The sequence below is a fragment of the Notechis scutatus genome, chromosome 2 (genome assembly GCF_049901735.1).
Source record: "Notechis scutatus isolate UNSWTSFEM ecotype Mainland chromosome 2, rNotScu1.2, whole genome shotgun sequence".
Classification (NCBI taxonomy): domain Eukaryota; kingdom Metazoa; phylum Chordata; class Lepidosauria; order Squamata; family Elapidae; genus Notechis; species Notechis scutatus.
The window spans coordinates 175,648,545-175,667,742 of record NC_142010.1 but is presented as its reverse complement, the minus strand read 5'-3'; the positions used below and the strand labels follow the sequence as shown (position 1 = coordinate 175,667,742).

Here is a 19,198-nt window from a genome sequence, read left to right as displayed (position 1 = left end):
TCTTCTCCATGACCTTCTGTGGAATCTCCCATATGGACCTGTGAGGGTCTAGTTCAGGGGTCCCCAAGCTTGGCAACTTTAAGTCTTGTGGACTTCAACTCTCAGAATTCTGGGAGTTGAAGTCCACAAGTCTTAAAGTTGCCAAGTTTGGAGACTTCTGGTCTAGTTCATACACTGTGCATCTCAGTTTCAATTTTTAAGTTTATAATCATGTGGACCCTGTTGCACAGTTACTTTCCATTTTGAAAATATTTTTAATTTACAGAATCAAAAGTAGCAAAAAAAAATGTTCCCAACAAAAATCACACTTTGTATTAAGTAAAACATCAGATATACTAGCATAAGTCTTAGTTTCACCTGAACTTTGGCCCATTCCTTTAAAAATGGCCACCTAACCACAAACCTTTGCTTCTGATCTGCTAAAAGCATGCACCGCTGAATTCAGTTCAACTCTTTCTCACAACATGAGTGTCTTCATGTAGGGGTTTTTTTTTTTGTCCATTTACCTTCTTTTGAAATGTTTTCTTTTTTAGTCTACAGTTTTAAATATCCCAATGAATAATAACCAGACCTGACTCTGCTATCAGCTTAAAGTAATAAAAAGAAATGTTTTTCCTTAGTCTTGGCATTTAACGGTCATCAATAGCACCTTCTGAAGTTTCTGGTGTTGTTTTTTTCTTGTTTCCTCATGTATATCTTTTTGGAATCTTTTTGGAATCATACATACGTATGGTATTGCACTTTTGCCCCTCCTCCTCCTGTAAAACTCCCTTCACATGTAAACACTCTAAAATGTAATTTTTAAACATTAAATATTCATCATCAGGAGCATATTATTTCTTCCTTGTACTTATTAAAAAGGCTCAGTTGGTGTCTTGGTATCATAAAACATTGCATGGCAGAAGTGCTAGTCTTATTCCTTTACATTTCTGCCACATAATACTCTGTGAGATCTGTTTGTTGCAAGAATCTGAGTAGCAGCTCCAAGATATGTTCTTTACATATTTACAATTGTTTTCCATCTTGCAGATATTTTCATAAAGTTCAAGAACTGTTTTGAGTAGTCTCAGTGGCAGAGATATTAATTTATCTAAAAGCTACCCAACTAAATCCCATTAAAACAGAATTTGAATTAGATACTTTGCTGAGTATTTTTCACTAAACAAATACAGGTAGTCCTCGGCTTACAACGATTTGTTTTAACTATGATTCAGAGTTACGAAGGCACTGAAAAGAAGTAACTTACGACCCATCCTCAAAGTTGTGACGGTCATCCCACCCCCCGTCACATGATCATGATTTTGGAGCCAACTCATTTATGACTGTTGCAGTGTCCTGTAGTCATGTGACTATGATTTGTGACCTTCTTTCCAGTCATCTCCCAACAAACAAAGTCATAACTCACTTAATGGCCCCAGGATTTGCTTAACGACCACAATAAAATGGTTATAAAAGTGAATTTGGTTACACAATGACTCATTTAATGACCTCATTGCATAGCAATCAAAATTTCTGTCCCAATTGTGGCAGAAGTCAAGGACTACCTATACAGGAGCGATACTCTTTTCTGAAGCTGGTTCAAAGTTCTTAAGGACTTTTCTGCTCAACAATTAGAGTAAAATAGGAAACGATAAGAGAAATAAATGAAAAAGTTTTGACTGGTTGTGTCAAAATAGCAGTTGGCCTTTTCCCGTTCATTACATTTAGCAGGCTTAGCAATCGGTTTCAATCAAATTAAATTTCGTTGACTTCAATAAATGCAACTTTCCAGTGATTGGATTCTTGGGAAATGTTAATTTATTGGGAGCAATCAAATTCTTCCTAAAGCTACCAGTAAGCCTTATTATGAAGGATTATAGGTATCTTTAAGAAAGGATCTGTTTCTGCGGCAAGAATACAAAAGCGATTTTGTGAAAATACCTGAGAAGCTTCCCCCCGCCTTCCCCGATGAACGGCTTAAGGCTAGAGGAAGGGCTGGAGGAAGCAGATTAATTGAAAAATGATTTTGTCCAAGAGCTTTGTAATGAGCTGTTATGCTTCATGTAGCAATTTACCAAACGGCAATATCCTTTGTGAACCACACTGCTCTCTTTTGTACAATCACTCACAAGGCCTCCATGAAGGGCACTGAGCATTTCTGTCTTTTTCAGGTCCGTATCATCTTGCTGAACTGGTGCGCTTGGTTTCTCCGAATGAAAAAACCAGGGGAGAACATCAGGCCTCTCTCTTGCAGATACAGCCACTCGAGGCACCAGTCCAGTGTCAGCAGTGTAGAAATGAACATCTTACCAGGACACCATTCTAGCAATGGCAACATGATCTACAGCTACCATGCCATAGAAAACCCCTGCTGCCCACAGAATAATGAGATAGACACCAAGGGCGGAAAGGACCAGAGCTCTTCGCCCGAAGATAACGACAGCACTCAGAGAAAAGTTTTAATGGACACTATCCCTGTGATTGTGAAAATCCTGGAGGAAGTTCAGTTCATTGCAGCCCGTTTCCGGAAACAGGATGAAGGGGAAGAGGTCTGCAGTGAATGGAAGTTTGCAGCTGCTGTCATAGACAGATTATGCCTTGTGGCATTTTCACTTTTTGCCATCATCTGCACGCTTACAATTCTCATGTCCGCTCCAAATTTTATTGAAGCTGTTACAAAAGATTTTACATAAGCCTCTCTAAAACGAATAGACGAATGCCCCAGTGTAATTGGAAATTACGAAATGATGCTATTAGTTTTGAAGAACAATGAGATTTCAAATGGAAGTAAGACTTTCTGTGCTGAATTCACTATTAAAACAAGAAGTCGGCATGTGTTTCAAATTCCAATTGTCTCCCCAGTGTTAGATATTCTAGATACAGAATTGGCTCTTGTTATTGTTATTTGTTTCAAATAGTGTCTTTCTTCCTATACTTGTGATCATAATCACCAATAATATTAGACAAGAAATCAGATACACAGCATACACTTTACCGAGTAAATAGAATCTATATGTGCTACTAGGAAACACTAGTGAACATGTTGCTGCATTGGTAAATTCTTCCTAGAAACCTGATCTTTGCTAAATGTATTGTTTTCAATATTTTTGTTTGGCATTGTAGTTTTAACACAGATCTCATCTCCAGTAATGTATTGAATGATGCTGCTAGTTGCTGTTTGCCAAATAAATGGCAAGTTTTAGCTTTTATTATCACTGTGATAATCTGAAACGTTTTCCACTTGATAACAATGTGAAGTAAATGCAATACTTTTTTCTAGTAAGTTAAAAATGTTTTCATTGTTGAATATTCTGTTTTTCTATTACATAAATTACGCCCTTTCCCTAACTTGAGTGCTGCGACTGCACCCTTATTATCTTTGTCTTTGAATTTATGTCTGAACATCTTAAATTACACCAACCTTGTTGATTTTAATTTTCTTATAATTAATATATACCACAACCCAAAATGTGCATGGAATGCAACATGTTTCACTTATTAATGATAACTATTGATAGAAATTGGAGATATAGTCAGATGAGTAAAATTAATGCACACCAAAGCAAGATTCAGTTTCTCTGCACTATGTTGCTTTGAATGGAATAGACATTCCCTTCACATCTAACTGCACATTAAAACCTGGTCATGACTCCTTGTAGTTTTTACCTTGTACAGAAAAAAAATACATAATTTTTTTTTCTACAGAATAAAAAGATTCCAGAGTCTAAGAAACCTGTAAGATCACAGAAAGATGTTGCTAATCTAGCTTTTCCTCCATTGGACACCACGGTTAATGAATAAAGGAATTGTTCATTCTAAGTCACCAGGATTGAAATAGATAGTGATTTGCCAAATGCAAATAATCACATCGTACATTTAACTCACCCAAGATCACAATTTGTACCCATCAACTCTTGGAAGTGTACAATGTAAAATTTTCCAACTGTTTGCAAGCTGCCAAATTGTTATGATGATACCTTTCCTCAATAATTATTTCACGTGGAAGAAGAAATTGAGGAAGGACTTATAGATAAAACAGAATTGGCCAAGACCATTGTTTTTTTTTTTAAAGGATCATTTTTTATAATCAAATTGCATTTACAAGAAAATGAATTACAAAGAGTAAAAAGATAAGATTCACAATAAGTTAATTTGATACAAAACATGCACTTTTTGTAGACATTTTTTAAACACCTGTATTACTGATGCAAAAATCTATGTGATCTGCCAGTGAATACATGCAAAGGAATCGAGAGAAATGAAAAGTGAATATTGATTCCAATGTGTTGATAAAATGTAATGCACTTTAAAAAATGAAACTGAAGAGAAGTATGGCCTTCTGACAATGTGTTTATACAGGAATCTATTTCTAAAGGCATGACAGTGATGGAGTGTTACTGCTCCCCACCTGGAGTAGAGTCTCAGCATGATGCCAAGGTTTTGTTAGTGGACAGAAACTCTACCCTGCTGATTATTCATTTAACTGGCAAAGTAATGCAGATCCTTTGGATATCCAATAGTCGGTTGGCCTTTTTGAAGGAAGCAAGACAGTAACCACAAAATTGGTAGAATGACCTAATTACAAAAAAGTAAGAAAAATTGTTAGCGTTTCAAACTCATGTTCCTAAGCTGTCGCGCCCCCTCCCCAATACACACAAAACCCAGAATAAGATCTAGAATAAAGAAAACAGCAGAACATGCTAATTATATTTGGCTGAAAGAGGTGGGCAATCTTTGGGTATTGGTATGCTGCTGATGCTAAGCCATTGGCATGCATGTTGGCAAAAGTATACAGACATGGACAGAAAACCTCTGTTTCATCTTATTAGGAGGAGAGAACTATAAAGAAGGAGCTCATAATACTTTCTTCCTCAATGCAGTATCACGCTTGCCTGAGTCCCCTGCTGATCTGATGACTGCTGACAGAAGGGCATGTGAAGGTGACAGCAGGAACTAGGGGTAGAGAAAGTCATCTGCTTTGGGGGTCTGCATGCAGCCCATTGGAGGCCTAGGATTCCCAATGAATTGGGTCAACTTGTATGCAGCTGTGGAATAGGCTAGCTTTTCTGGAAGGGGAAAAACTGTGTATTAGCAGTTTTGCTAATACAAAGTGTACCTTAATGTGCTTATGTAGCTTCAAAATGCAGGCACCATAAATCAGAGACTTACATGCATGTTTTGGGTTAAAGTGACATTATTCCTCAGATACATGCATTGATTATGGTGAATCGCAAGAACAGGCTTGCCATGTGCTTAAACATGGCACACAAGCACACTAAACCATAATGCTTGAAAATCATGCTTCCACCATTCTAGGAAATAAAAATCATTCCATAGTTAAAAAGCAAGATTTCTTCTGGTCCTTTGGCTCAAAAAAAATAAAGACAAATTCTAACCTGGTAGCAGCAAACAAGGGCCCTGAGTTGCCCGGCTCTGCTATAGATTATGAGACCATGAGATCAAACCATTGTTTTGTTTTGGTGATAATAGGAGACAATGGACACATTTAGTGCAAACTATACAGAAAAAATGCACAAAAGTTTAGCAAATTATTTTAAAACTACATGGTTGGAATGAAGCCTCTGTTTCTGTATTACTGGATGGTGACCAGTTGTACTAAAGTTTATCCCCAGGGCTGCATCAATGTCCCAGTCTGGATCAGATGTGACAATAAATCCTTGTGGAATCAGGTGAAAATGAACATGCTCTATGAGAACATTATGAATTGGAAGACAGGGTTTTAACTAAAGCAGTTTAAGACACATTTAGAGGAATTTATTCATTAGTTGAAATTCTAAAATTCTGCAATTTGTTTTCTTTTCACTACTGATTGGGAATTCAGCCAACAGGAGCAACAACAATGCAGTCAGAACTTCAGTCTGTTGAGCAGGCAATAAATAACTATCAATATTGTAAGATCTAATACTTTCATCTAAGAAGGCTTTTAGTTCATATGACACATTAGCCCTATGAAGGATTGCTATGTTTATATCACCAGTAGTGTAATAAAGGAAGCAACCATATGGAAACCAGCAAAACAATCAACCAAGCAATCTCTGATGATTCAACATGTGTGCTACTCACTTCTTTTGAGCTGAGGTGAAACAGAAGCTAGCAACAGATGTCACATCCTTATATACTGTCCAGCTTCAATGGGGTGGAATGCCCCCAACACATCCCTATTCACCTTCTCCCTATTCAAATTACCTGGAGTTTTTCACTTCCACTTCCTCATTGATAATAATTCTAGGGAAGTACATATGATATTGTCAGGAAGCTGGAACATCAGTCCACAATCATTGGCTCATGTGGCATTATCCCTACTTGCTAGTTCACCGATTAAACAGGAAGGCAATCTCCACTCTTATTCTGTGAGCCATTCGCAAAGGGGAAGATCTCTGACTTACAAAAAAGCCTACATCCTTCTTAAGAAAAAGGAATGACATCTGATAACCTCAAAGAACTTGATTCTGCACGTTTTGTGTCAGCTTCCAGATTAAAAAAAAAAGAAAATGTACTTGCTTTTTAGGAAGGATTTATCTACTCCCAGGATCTGATTCAAAAGCAGAACCTATTCCAAATACATTATTTGAAAACCCTTGTAAATACTATCAATATGGCAAATTTCAAGAATGGGACTTTGGTAGCAGATGATTTCCCTGCATCGTTTTTTAACATAATAATATCACGACAGGACTTTACTCTCACATTGCCTAGGCCTCTGGCCTTTTCTCAAGTTGTCCTTCAGCCTGGATCACTGGTTCCTTGCAAGCTCTTGCACCCTTCAGTTAGATGGGAGATTCTCTGAGATACCTGTCCTGGGAAGCCCCTTCAAAACATCACCTGGAAGATGACTGTTTTTTGGTGGTTGTATAAAAGTCCTTTGCTAGGCTGCTATTCATGTATATTTGCCAAGTTGATATTGAATATCTACTCTTGTGAATTTTACAGAAAAAAGAATTACCCGTGGTGGACAGAGTTCCTGCTCTAGCTCCAGTTTTGTAGAGGGGCGCATGATACAGTGAGGGGTGGGGCTCATAACTTTGATGCGGCTCAAAATGAATTACTGGAAGCATTGGGTTCATTTGTCGAGGTAACGCATCTTCTATAACCATTTCATCATCATCCCAGCGACTGGCATCCATAAACATGCCATGAACCAGCACCCCATCCTCAGGAGAAGGCAACTGAAAAAAAAGAAGATGGAAGGTGGTTGTCAAAGCTGAGCTAATAATTCATTAGCACTATCAAGTTCCTACCTTACTCAGGTACATATTCTTGAAATACAGCACAACATTTTTAAAAAATATCAGAAATCAACCACAATACAAGACAAACATGATGGTTTTATATAAAGATATTTCATGTGGATTCAAGATTGTTCTTCTTTGTGGCTGGATAGTCATTGCAGTCATAGATTTGTAAATACCTTTTCATCCATTGGTAATTCATTGCCAAAGTGGCACAATTTCGAAGCTTCTGATACTTGTGTTTGGTCTCTATAGACAGGAATGACGTTGTAACTAAAACTAAGCTCATCAATTGGTAAGTTATATTTCCGAGCATGATTCTGAAGAGTTCCTGAGAAATAAAAAACAAATAACCAGTCATCAAAGAACCATTAACAATGCACAGTAATTGGAATTCAATTTACCTTCACACAAACTCAGAAATATGTTCTATATTCACAATCTTTCTTGGCAAAGTTGAATTCATAATTTAATCTTTGATATTGTAAAACCCCTTTTATACAGCACTGCTTTATTATACTTCCTCATTGATCCAAGGCATCTTTATAAAACAAAGAAAATGGGAACCTTATTATTTTGAACAATTATTATGGCCTTAATGTATTGGTGTACTTGGGAGTACCATATTGGCGTTTTATTTATTATTTTTATTACTTTTCTTAGTTCAAAATAATAACATAAAGAAAAAAAACTTCCTAGTAAATTATGAGAGGGCTTCCCTCTTGAAAGCCAGGCAGTGCATGGTTTCTACTGTATTGCAGAGTGCGTATTTAACAACTATATTTTCCAATCCACTCGAGATGCTTTTCACTTACTCTAGACTTCTTCTATCTTAGAGGAGCCAACATGTTATAAATACATAGGGTGTTTTACTGCCAGATCTTAGAATCACAGAAACATGGTTAACTGGAATTTATGTGCAAGATTAATATATTGAGCACTGCATGTTTGTTAGCAAACTGCTTCTAATTGTGAATTTATTTTCAAAATTGAGAAGAAGGAAAGGGCAGTCTGCTCTATATTATCCACTGCCTAAAAGAGCATTTGATAAAAATGCTGCTTCAGATGCCTTCTTTTCTGGATACTTTTTTTTAAAATGAAATGAGCTATACAATCCATGATTTCAACATTACCTTCAGTACATTATTTGCATCTCTCCCCCCTGCACTTCTTCACTCCAGTTACAGCAGCAACATGGGACTAGAGTTATTTAGGAAAACTGTTGTCTCCAAATTTATTGGCATGTTATCCCCTCATCAGCACCACGGGCAACATGCTTTCAGGATACTAGTTCGGTGGCTTTACAGCTTCCCCCTTTTAATAACAGCTTTATTTCCATTTTGCACAGATTCCATCCACAAAGGGATTTGGGGGGGGCTTTAGGCCCTGCAGGGAAGGACACTGACTTTTTTTCTCATTGACCAGTTGGTGGAAAAAGAGTGACTGGATCCCATTATACCCTCTTGGTTTTTAAAAGCCAGCAGCAGCGAAGAGAATTCTGCAGCCAATTTAAAAATGGTTTGAAGGGAATTGGGAAATGGAAACAATGCCCTGGGAATCTGATCCCAATCAATCAAATAACAATAATGCGGCTTGGCAGGTATTCTGAGCATCTGAAACCAAAAGCGAGACAACCAATTGAGCAACTGGCTTTCCAACCCTTTTGTGAATATGCTACCATTTAGAACATACACAGGTGACATCAGAGACAGAGACATTTATGAATGTTTACCAGTCAAAAATCCTTGTGGAAAAAAGAAACCAGAAATCCAAAATGATTTAGGTTGACCTCTTTTGAGCCAGAACTGAGGGGGAAAAAACAGTTGATATAGGTTAGGCATAAAATACGACATTCCATTTAATTTATTAAACAACGGGTTGCTGTTATTTTATTTGCAGAGAGGGACAACTGAACTGGGTTTGCCAGGGTTTTACTTCTCCATCTAAATGGATATGGCTTCGTTCCTTTTGGTCCTAATCCAGGAAATCTTTGGCGCTGCAGGATGACAATATTTGAAGTTCTCCCAGTCAGAATGAAACTCAGAGCTTCTCTCACACAGATCAGAAGCTGGAGGAGGTGAGGAGGCACTTAAGCATCCTCCTTAGTTTTTGCCCATAACCATTTTGGCTTAGTGGGAAGACAGCAGGGTGAAATAGACCAACTCTTTCCTTTACTCCCAGTCTGCCTGATTATATGACTGGTTTAAGATTGGACCTCAGTCAAAACAACCACGAGTACTTTGCACCATGTTTGAAGTTAAAGAGAAAAAGATGGTTCTGATGCACAGTTGAGGGGCTCTGAATTAGGGTATCTGCCTAAATGCTGATGCACTCAGTTTGTATTTACAGCATACCAGCAGCATATTATTTCAAATATCATAATCATATGGCATGATATCTTAGAGAAGTGGTAAGTCCAACATCTGATGGCAATGCATTATCAAGTCACAACAAAAAAAGATGCCTTTTGGAATTACGGAAGGTACATAAAATCCCACTGTTAATTTTTGATGATAAAACTGTATCCATTTTGCAAATAATCAGCTAAACCATTTAGGGAAAGCAATAATGCCATTACTCTCCCTTCCCCATTATTCTCCATGCCAAGAATAGGGAATATTACCTTCATTCTGCCAAGCATTTCCTCATTAGTTTATTTGCTGCAAGTCATATTTGGCATATTAATTTATACAAGACAGAAGCCAACTTGTAATAAATGGAAAGGCAAGCATTTGGCATGATTTTTAATCGCCCTCCCCTTTAAAGTGTTTCTTGTCGCCACTTGTTTCCTTATAATGGTGCCTCTGACCTTCATTTTTAACAATTTGAACAATTTCAGCTGTCTGAAATGTTAGTTCCCCGAATTAATTTTAATGTCCAGAGATTGTATGATTTCCCTCCCCTGACTTACATACTTAATGTGCATATTCTTTCAGATATGTTTTTTCTGTGCACATTTTTCAGTTGCTAATTGCAGTTTGGTATGCTAATGTATTCTAGTTCGTATACACATTTCACAGGTGCTTACTGGCCTGGGTTTACATGAATTTACCTCACATTTTATCTTTTATGCCAAAATAATCAATGATCTCAGGTTGTATTCCTCAACCTTAGCTATTTTAAGATGAGTGGACTTCAATTCCCAGAATTCCCCAGCAATCCATAGAAATTCTGGCAGCTGAAGTCCACTTATAATAAACAGGTCATTGGTGCTCTCAACTTTTTGTGGTGGGGGACAAGAAAACTGAAGAATGAACTTGGGTTACATCCTTTTTTAATTTTCCTAAAACCCCTTACACCTGAAACATAACCTAAATTATAGACCATTATTACAGTGCACACCTTTGAGTAGTATTTCTACTTACATCTATGAAGCTTGTCCTGAGTACAAGGTCTTTCACCCAGCCCCCCAAAGGTTTCAGAGATGGATATGCGGCGTTGGCCCAGAGGCCTGGAACCTGATTATTAAGAAAGCTGTGGTACACTCTCTCCATTTCTTCGGACATTACTACAAACCCTGCAATGGCTTTGTTGAGTGTTTGTAGAGAGTTCTGAAAGTTGAACAACAATACTATGCTTTAATCTTCTGTGGAGAGGAAAATAACATAAGTAATTGTATCTTCCCCAGGCAATTGTATTGCCAATTTTCTTGCTCTCACATTAGCTTCAATTATCTAATGCAGTGTTTCTCGACCTTATCAAACTTTAAGATGAGTGGACTTCAACTTCCAGAATCTCCCAGCCAGCCATGTTGGCTGGGGAATTCTGGGAATTGAAGTCCATTCATCTTAAACTTACTAAGTTGAGAGACAATGATCTAATGACCTTAACAAAATAGAGCAGTAGAAGGGAAAATCACTAATAAAATCTCAGTTGGTACTACAGCAATGCTTTCTGAAGTTACAATACATGCAAGTTGTCTTCACATCTTCCAGGACACACTTGCTTGATTGTAATAAGGAGCTTAGCAGTAATGCATTGTGGAGATTATACAGGTATTCCACCTTCCTTCCACAGAATGTTTGTGTCCTGTCTCCCTTTTCTTTCTCCTCTTCCTCTGACAGAAATTTAAATGTCATTATAAGGCAAACGGGGAGGAAAAGCAATGGAAGAGTCGGAAACATAAATCCTTGAACTGACGTGGCTATCTAGATAAGGCAGCTATTACATTGTGCGTGCAAATATTCATTCCATTTCTCAGTTTAAAATGAAAATTTCCCAGCAATTTATAATATTTTAGTAAAAACACAGCAAAACAACAGAGCAGGCAAAAATAAGATGCAAGTAAAACAAAAATATATTCAGATAATTTTTCACTGATCTTTCATGAAAAACCCTCAGGGCTGTGTATAGTTAAAATATTTTTTTTAAAAAATTCTGCAATCAAAATAATATATAACAAGCTAAGGCAAAGGATGAGCATACAGAATCAAGCATTTAAATCATAATAAACTCAAACAAAGCCATCCTTCTCACAATCTTAATCTGAAGTGATTTGTTTGAAAATTAACTCCAACGACATCAATCAAAATCTTACTTAGATTTTGATTTTTCTACTTTGGTCATCTACTTTATATTATCCATGTTTAAAAGAGATTTTCCCAACAGTTTTTAGACCAGATTCACAAACAAATGGAAACTATCTATCATATTTGTTTGAAAAGACAAAAATGCAACTATCATGTCTTAACCTCCTTCAATTAAAGGAAGCCAGGAAAACAAACGTGGTGTGACCAATGTTCTGATAAATAAGGATGAAATTTTTCTGTCAGTGAAAGTATATGCCTGTGAAAATAGTGAGATAATTCCTGGAACTGTTCTCCTGATTTGTCACTCTCTTCCTACAAGGTTAATGCATTCTTTCCAATGATGTTGATATTCTTGCATTCTATGAAAGCAACATTTCTCCCATACAGACCTCATATCAATCTTCATTAGCCAGAAATTATTTCATGCTGCAGTAGGAGTGGGAGGGGCTTCTGACTTCCTGTTCGTTTCCCAAATGACTTTGTTGTGGGAAATTAGCAGAGAGTGTTGCAAATCATGATCACATTGACCGTAACTGACTACAGTGATGCTGCAGCAACCACAACTCTGTGAATACAACTGGTGTGAAGATCCTTGAAATTACCAATTTTACATAAGTAATGTGTCCTGGATTTTGTAGCAAAATCTTTAAATTAGTGGATTGGAGATATAGAGAATTCTTGACGTAAAACTATTGGTTTAGCAACTGTTCAAAGTCACAACAGCAGTGAAAAAAGTGACTTGCAACCAGTACTCACACTTAGAATCATTGTGCCCATGGTCATGTGATAAAAATTCAGCTGCTTGGCAACCAGCCTGTATTTACAGAATCCTGGGGTCATGTAATTGCCATTTGTGACTTCCCAGTTGGCTTCTGACAAGCGAAGTCAATAGGGGAAGCCAGATTCACTTCATGATTGCATGCCATGGCAAAAATGTTGCAAAATTGGGTGCCACTCACTGAATGATCTGGTCCCAATTGTGGTCATAAATCAAAGACTACCTGTACTGTGATTCAAAAATTATTGTGTTATGATGCATCATTTGGCCTGATGACCTAATTGAAGACAGCAAAGTCCACATTTTGGACAGAGAGGACCACTAATTTGAAAGACAGAGTCAAAGAGGCCATCTGTGTCAAAATTATACAGCCCTCTCTCAGCCAAGAGAGCCCTCCAACCAGTGGTGGGATTCAAATTTTTTTACTACTGGTTCTGTGGGCATAGCTTGGTGGGCATGATGTGGCTTGGTGGGCATGATGTGGCTTGGTGGGCACGGCTTGGTGGGCATGGCAGGGGAAGAATACTGTAAAATCTCCATTCTCTCCCCACTCCTGGGGGAAGGTTACCACCGGTTCTCCAAACTACTCAAAATTTCCACTACCGGTTCTTCAGAACTGGTCAGAACCTGCCGAATACCACCTCTGCCTCCGACATCATATTTTTACTTGAAGTCAAAAGAGTCATCAAACTATATGTTCCAACAACAACTCCCAAAACAAAACAAAAAAGCAGATTACCCATATCAATAAGGAAACTTCAATCCAAAAAGAGATCACTCTGGCGGAAAAACAAATCTGGTCACGTTGCCAATTTCAAAAACCGATAAAAAAATTTATGCCACCAGATAAAGACTGAATGCACCAATTATCACATTAAACAAGAGGAAAACCTTCTAAGCACCAATTCCACCCGTGCTTTTTACAATTTTGTAAACAACAAACTAAAAGACTCAAGTTCCATCCCTCCCTTGATAGGACCTGATGGTAAAGACTGCAACGACGACACCATTAAAGCCAACATCTTTAACACATTCTTCGGCTCAGTATTTGTAAACAGCAATGGATCATGCCCAGTATTTCCTAGCCGTACCACAGATAACAACAATGATCTAATACATATCGATTTCACAGAAGACAATGTTGAAAAAGCACTACGCAACCTAAAACCATCTCTATCTATTGGACCGGATGGAATATGTGCCTACTTCTTAAGAAAGCTATCCACTGCCATAGCCAAACCTCTAAGCATAATCTTTGAAAAATCTTTCAGGACCAGCTCCTTGCCTAACCTATGGTCACAAGCCACAGTCATCCCCATCTTCAAAAAGGAGACCCAAGCCTAGTTGAAAATTACAGGCCAATCTCCTTATGCTGCGTCACCTGTAAAGTCATGGAATCAATTATTAACCAATCCATCATCCTCCACTTAGAGACAAACAACCTACTCTCCAATAAACAATTTGGTTTCAGAAAAAAACTATCCTGTAATCTGCAACTCTTACACTGCAAAAACATATGGACGACACAACTCAACCAGGGCAAAGCAATAGACGCAATCTACATAGACTTCTGTAAAGCCTTTGATTCAGTGGTACACGACAAACTACTCCTAAAAATAAAATCCTATGGTATCTCTGGACAACTGAATAACTGGATAGAAGCAGTCCTGTCAAACAGACAACAAATGGTCAAAATCGGGAGCGTCCTATCAAATCCAGTACCTGTCAATAGTGGTGTCCCTCAGGGCAGTGTTCTAGGACCAACTCTCTTCATACTCTACATAAACGACCTCTGTGATCATATTAAGAGCAATTGCGTTCTCTTCGCTGATGATGTAAAGCTGTTCAATACCACAGACAATACTGCTACCCTACAAAAAGATCTTGACTATGTATCTGAATGGTCAAACAAATGGCAACTTCAAATATCAACAAATAAATGCTCTGTCTTACATATTGGCAAAAAAATCAGAAAATAAAATACAAGCTGAATAGTCAAGATCTTGTTGATGACCCAAGCTCTGTAAAGGACCTTGGAATACTCACCTCTAATGATCTAAGTGCTAGAGCCCACTGCAACTACATAGCCAAAAAGGCATTAAGAGTTGTTAACCTAATCCTACATAGTTTTTTCTCTGGTAATATCACACTACTAACCAGAGCATACAAAACATTTGCTAGACCAATACTCGAATACAGTTCATCAGTCTGGAACCCTCATTACGTATCTGATATTAGCACAATTGAGAAAGTCCAGAAATATTTCACAAGAAGAGTTCTCCACTCTTCTACTCGTTGTAGAATACCTTATGCCACCAGACTTGAAATTCTAAAACTAGAAAACCTTGAATTACGCCGTCTTCGGTCTGACTTAAGCATGGTATATAAAATCATACATTGCAATGTCCTACCTGTCAATGAATACTTCAGCTTCAACCATAACAACACAAGAGCACACAATAGATACAAACTCAAAGTAAACCGCACCAAACTTGATTGCAGGAAATACGACTTCAGCAATAGAGTGGTCAATGTCTGGAATACTCTACCCGACTCTGTAGTCTCTTCCCCAAACCCCAAAAACTTTAACCTTAGACTGTCTACTATTGACCTCACCCCTTTCCTAAGAGGTCTGTAGGGGGCGTGCATAAGCGCACCATCGTGCCTACCGTCCCTGTCCTATTGTTTCTCTTATTCTTTTATTTTTCTTATATGTACCCATTTCATGTATTCACAACTATGTATACACTTATACTTATTATCTTGTAAACAATTGGCAAATCAAATAAATAAATAAATAAATAAATCATCTATCTCCAGTTTACAACACAGTCCTTTCAGCAGTTCCAAGAAGGCTCCACTCCCATTTGCACAACTCAGGTGAAACAGATAAACCTCCAGGTGGCCTCAATGACTTGGTAAATGGAAGCAAACGACCAACTATCTGCAAGGAGTATAAATTATTCCATTCCCCACCATCCTGTCAGAGTTGAAGAAGTTTCTTGGATGAGAAGCGAAATGTCTTTTTAAAAAAGAAAAAAAGAAAGTCCAATTGCCTCTTGAAAAAGCACCCTTGGGACAACTATGACCTGGAGAACTGAGAATCCCCATAGACATTTGGCCTAATGAAATGTTACAAACAGGCAGGAGAGCTTTAGTAGTATATAAATTAAAAGTAGTCCTCAATTTATGTCAACAATTGGGACCAGAACTTCCAATGCTAAACAAGGCAGGTAAGTGAATTGTGCCCAATGTTATAGCCTTTTTGCTGTTGTTATTAAGCAAATCACCACAGCTGTTAAGTATGTCCCATGGTTGTTAAGGCATACAACCCCCCCTTGCCTATGCTAATTAGAAGTCAGCTGGGAAGGTTGCAATAACAATCACATGATCTTAGGAGGCGGCAACCATTGGAAATCCCTGCTGGTTGCCAAGCACCCGAATTTTAAGACACTGTCACAGTCATTAGTGCAAAGACTAAGCACAAAATTAAGTCATTAGGTCATTAATTAAGTTGAGGATTCTCTGTAATGCCATATGTAGTCAAAGGAATAACACAGGTAAACCATCCAAACTAGGCTTGCTGAGTCCCAATGATATCACAGGTATTATTTAGCAACACTCAGTCTTACATGTTCTCTCTCTCTCTCTCCCTCTCCCCCTTCGTCTCTCTCTACCTATCATCCATATCATCTTTCTTTCATACTTCTTAACTTCTTTCTTTCATACATCTTTATTTACTTTTTCTGGTAGTACTGGAAGAATGATAGAATACATTAGACAAAACGTTTTGATTTAAATCCCAATCATAACATCAGAATTCATTCCACTAATTAAGAAATTTATGTTTTTATACCCTTAGCAGACTGAGAAGACCATTAAAACGATCTACTTCTTGCCCAAGAACCGTCGTTAGAGAATCTGTTCGACCTTTGCTATCCTTCACAAAAAGTATCTCTGCAGCAAGATCCATGTCCATCTTATCTGCAAAAAACAAAACAAAAAACCCAAACCCACATTGTTTTCATCTCTTAAAAAGTTAGTTACCACACATTTAAAACATACAGTGATGGATAACAGCTGATTTGAGGAGGGATTTGTGGGTCAGTGGGCAATATAAGATCTGTTCAACACCAGATTTCATACCAACTTAGAAACCCAGGAATTTTCTTTCATTGTTAAGAGGTTTTGATGGCAAAATAGATGCTTGGTCAAGGCATTTACTTAAGCCTTTGGTGACAGCTGAGCATCTAATCCCCAGGCTCTCTTAAAATTTGAGAGTTTACCACCAACCTTCCTAAAGGGAAATTGTTTAGTGGCATTGCATAAAAGCATAGAGCAATGGCAATTAGTCTTCCTGGGTTTGGTTTGACTTTTTAATCTCCCCCCCTCAGCCAGAGGACAGTGTTCCATTCTAGTAGGAAATAGGCCATGCCCGTGAGGGTATTCTGGGCACTAACTTCACATACCACAGCAGAGATCCAAATCAAATAGTTTCATGAAATAATATACCAATCAGGGAAGGATGACAATCGTAATTTTTCACAGTAGGCAATATTAAAATCAAATCAAACAATCAAACAAAATAAAATAGTCTTCCCAAATTCTCCAGGGCTTGATAGGCTAAAAACATGATACTTCTCCCATACTTTCACTCTCCTGTGTCCTGGCAATGTAAGATTTCCTTTGGCAGACACAGAAGACCTTATAATGCTAAAATACAGTTTCTAATTCTAACAAGTAGAAATAACACTTTTCTATATTCTGCGTTCTACAAATTTCAGCTAAAAGTATCTCTATTTATACAAGAAAGGAAGGAATCATAAGAAAGACTTTTTTTCCTTTCCTCTTGTCAGTTCTGACTTTCCTTTAGAATAGTTATTACTACGAAGTAGTTGGTTAGTTTATGTTTTAATATATTGTATAAATGCAAGCGATCTCTTTAAAAAGTAAGGGGGGTTATTTCAATAAAAGCTGGGCCTTTTGTTGGAAATTTTGAAGCAAACCCTTTGGAAAATCAGACAAATGAGATGTCCAACGTGCCTACCGTCCCTGTCCTATTGTTTCTCTTATTCTTTTATTTTTCTTATATGTACCCATTTCATGTATTCACAACTATGTATACGCTTATACTTATTATCTTGTAAACAATTGGCAAATCAAATAAATAAAATAAAATAAATAAAATAAAAATCAGACAAATGAGATGTCTACAGTATAGCATGGAACTATACCCATATTCAATATACTGAGTTAACAATATATCCCCCAAATTGCTAGATGCAGTTGCTACATTGGGCATTCTCTAGATTAAACAAACATCTTTGGAAGAAAATATTAGGTGACTTCCTTTGCTTAATGAAGCAAAACAAAGCAAAAAACTAGGGAAAACTTATTTAAATATAGCAGAACACTTGCATATTCTGGAAATGCAAAACTACAAAATTAATTTGTATACAATCTCCTATCATGAAAGGTTATCATACACGACCAAAAGTAGATAAGATTTTATAGTTTGAATACCTCCTCCCTAGGCCCCTATCAGGAGTTCGCTGAATGACATCCCCCCCCTCGGGAAGGAAAGTTAATTTAACCTTCTTGTTTTTGGGACTGTACTAACCCAAGTTAGATATTATAATCAGAATAGACAGCCAACTATTTAATAGGGCTGACAGTAACAGGTCTTATCTTAACTATGTTTTTCTAAATTCTTACTCATTAAGAAAATATTTGCAGATATGCATGGCTTAAAAGAATAACTTGCCTCAATTAAGACCATGCACAGATTATCCCCTCCCAAAATGGTTTATCAATAGAAATGTTATTTGAATCGTATGTTATTTTTTTAAAGGAAGCTAAAATTAAATTAGTTTTAACCTGCATTAAATAAAATCATTATGATTACTGCTTTATTGCCTTATAGCAATTTTATTTCAGAGTCCGCAGAGCAGAACCATACAAACCACAAATGGCTTGACAAGCATTTTTCAGGGTAAAGATTTTATTTTGTGCATTTTTGAAGCAGTCTAGGAAAAATCCATGGCAAAGTCCAGCACAATGTCTATATTGTGATTATAGAAACAAGGTACACTCTAAAGGCATGAAGATTACTTTCACTTTACAACCCTATTCTCAGTTACAAGATGTTTCCTCAAACTTTTGTCATGTTTTTAAATTTTTATTTTCTCAATATTAAACATAAAGAACAAAAGAAACAAATTCTGTGTGAATCTTAAGTAGCACACAGATTTTACTAGAATAGCATGATCTTAGATAAATGAATTACATACAAGTTATTCATCTTGAATTGTTTATGTTCCATTTACTTTATAATATATGCTGGAGAATATTTATTTTTAAATGGCTTTTGCTGTTATAATTGTTTAGGAGACTGATGTATTTCCCCAGCCAATGTGTACAAAAAACTAAGGTATTTTTTATTTCTTGAAAGAAATATCTGGCAACCTGTGGTAGTTTCAACTGAACAGCCCCCTTCTGTATAAGCTTGTTTGTTGTTGAAGATGACCTTAATACCTCTACTTATGTAATACAAACACAAAGAAATATTTTACTTCAGAGACCATGTCTCTCTCCAACTGCCCCCCCGCCACTCCTCTAAACTTTTCTCCACTTCCACTAATGTCTATAGAGGAGAGTCTTTG

The 19,198-nt window shown here is 37.2% G+C and overlaps 2 protein-coding genes across 2 annotated transcripts in view; one reads left to right on the top strand and one right to left on the bottom strand.

Moving 5' to 3' along the window:
* LOC113415457 (neuronal acetylcholine receptor subunit alpha-7-like) overlaps positions 1-3,541 on the top strand; it is a 92,492-nt gene extending 88,951 nt beyond the window's left edge. The window contains exon 10 of the mRNA XM_087957451.1: positions 2,151-3,541. Coding sequence (XP_087813577.1) covers positions 2,151-2,672 — 522 coding nt within the window. The 3' untranslated portion in view covers positions 2,673-3,541. The remainder of the gene's footprint in view (positions 1-2,150) is intronic.
* Positions 3,542-3,689: 148 nt separating this feature from the next.
* DNAH6 (dynein axonemal heavy chain 6) overlaps positions 3,690-19,198 on the bottom strand; it is a 181,866-nt gene continuing 166,357 nt past the window's right edge. The window contains exons 72-77 of the mRNA XM_087957457.1: positions 16,393-16,520; positions 10,595-10,780; positions 8,962-9,034; positions 7,409-7,560; positions 6,944-7,166; positions 3,690-4,554 (exon numbers count right to left, since the gene is read on the bottom strand). Of these exons, the coding sequence (XP_087813583.1) occupies positions 4,451-4,554; positions 6,944-7,166; positions 7,409-7,560; positions 8,962-9,034; positions 10,595-10,780; positions 16,393-16,520 (866 nt within the window). The 3' untranslated portion in view covers positions 3,690-4,450. The remainder of the gene's footprint in view (positions 4,555-6,943; positions 7,167-7,408; positions 7,561-8,961; positions 9,035-10,594; positions 10,781-16,392; positions 16,521-19,198) is intronic.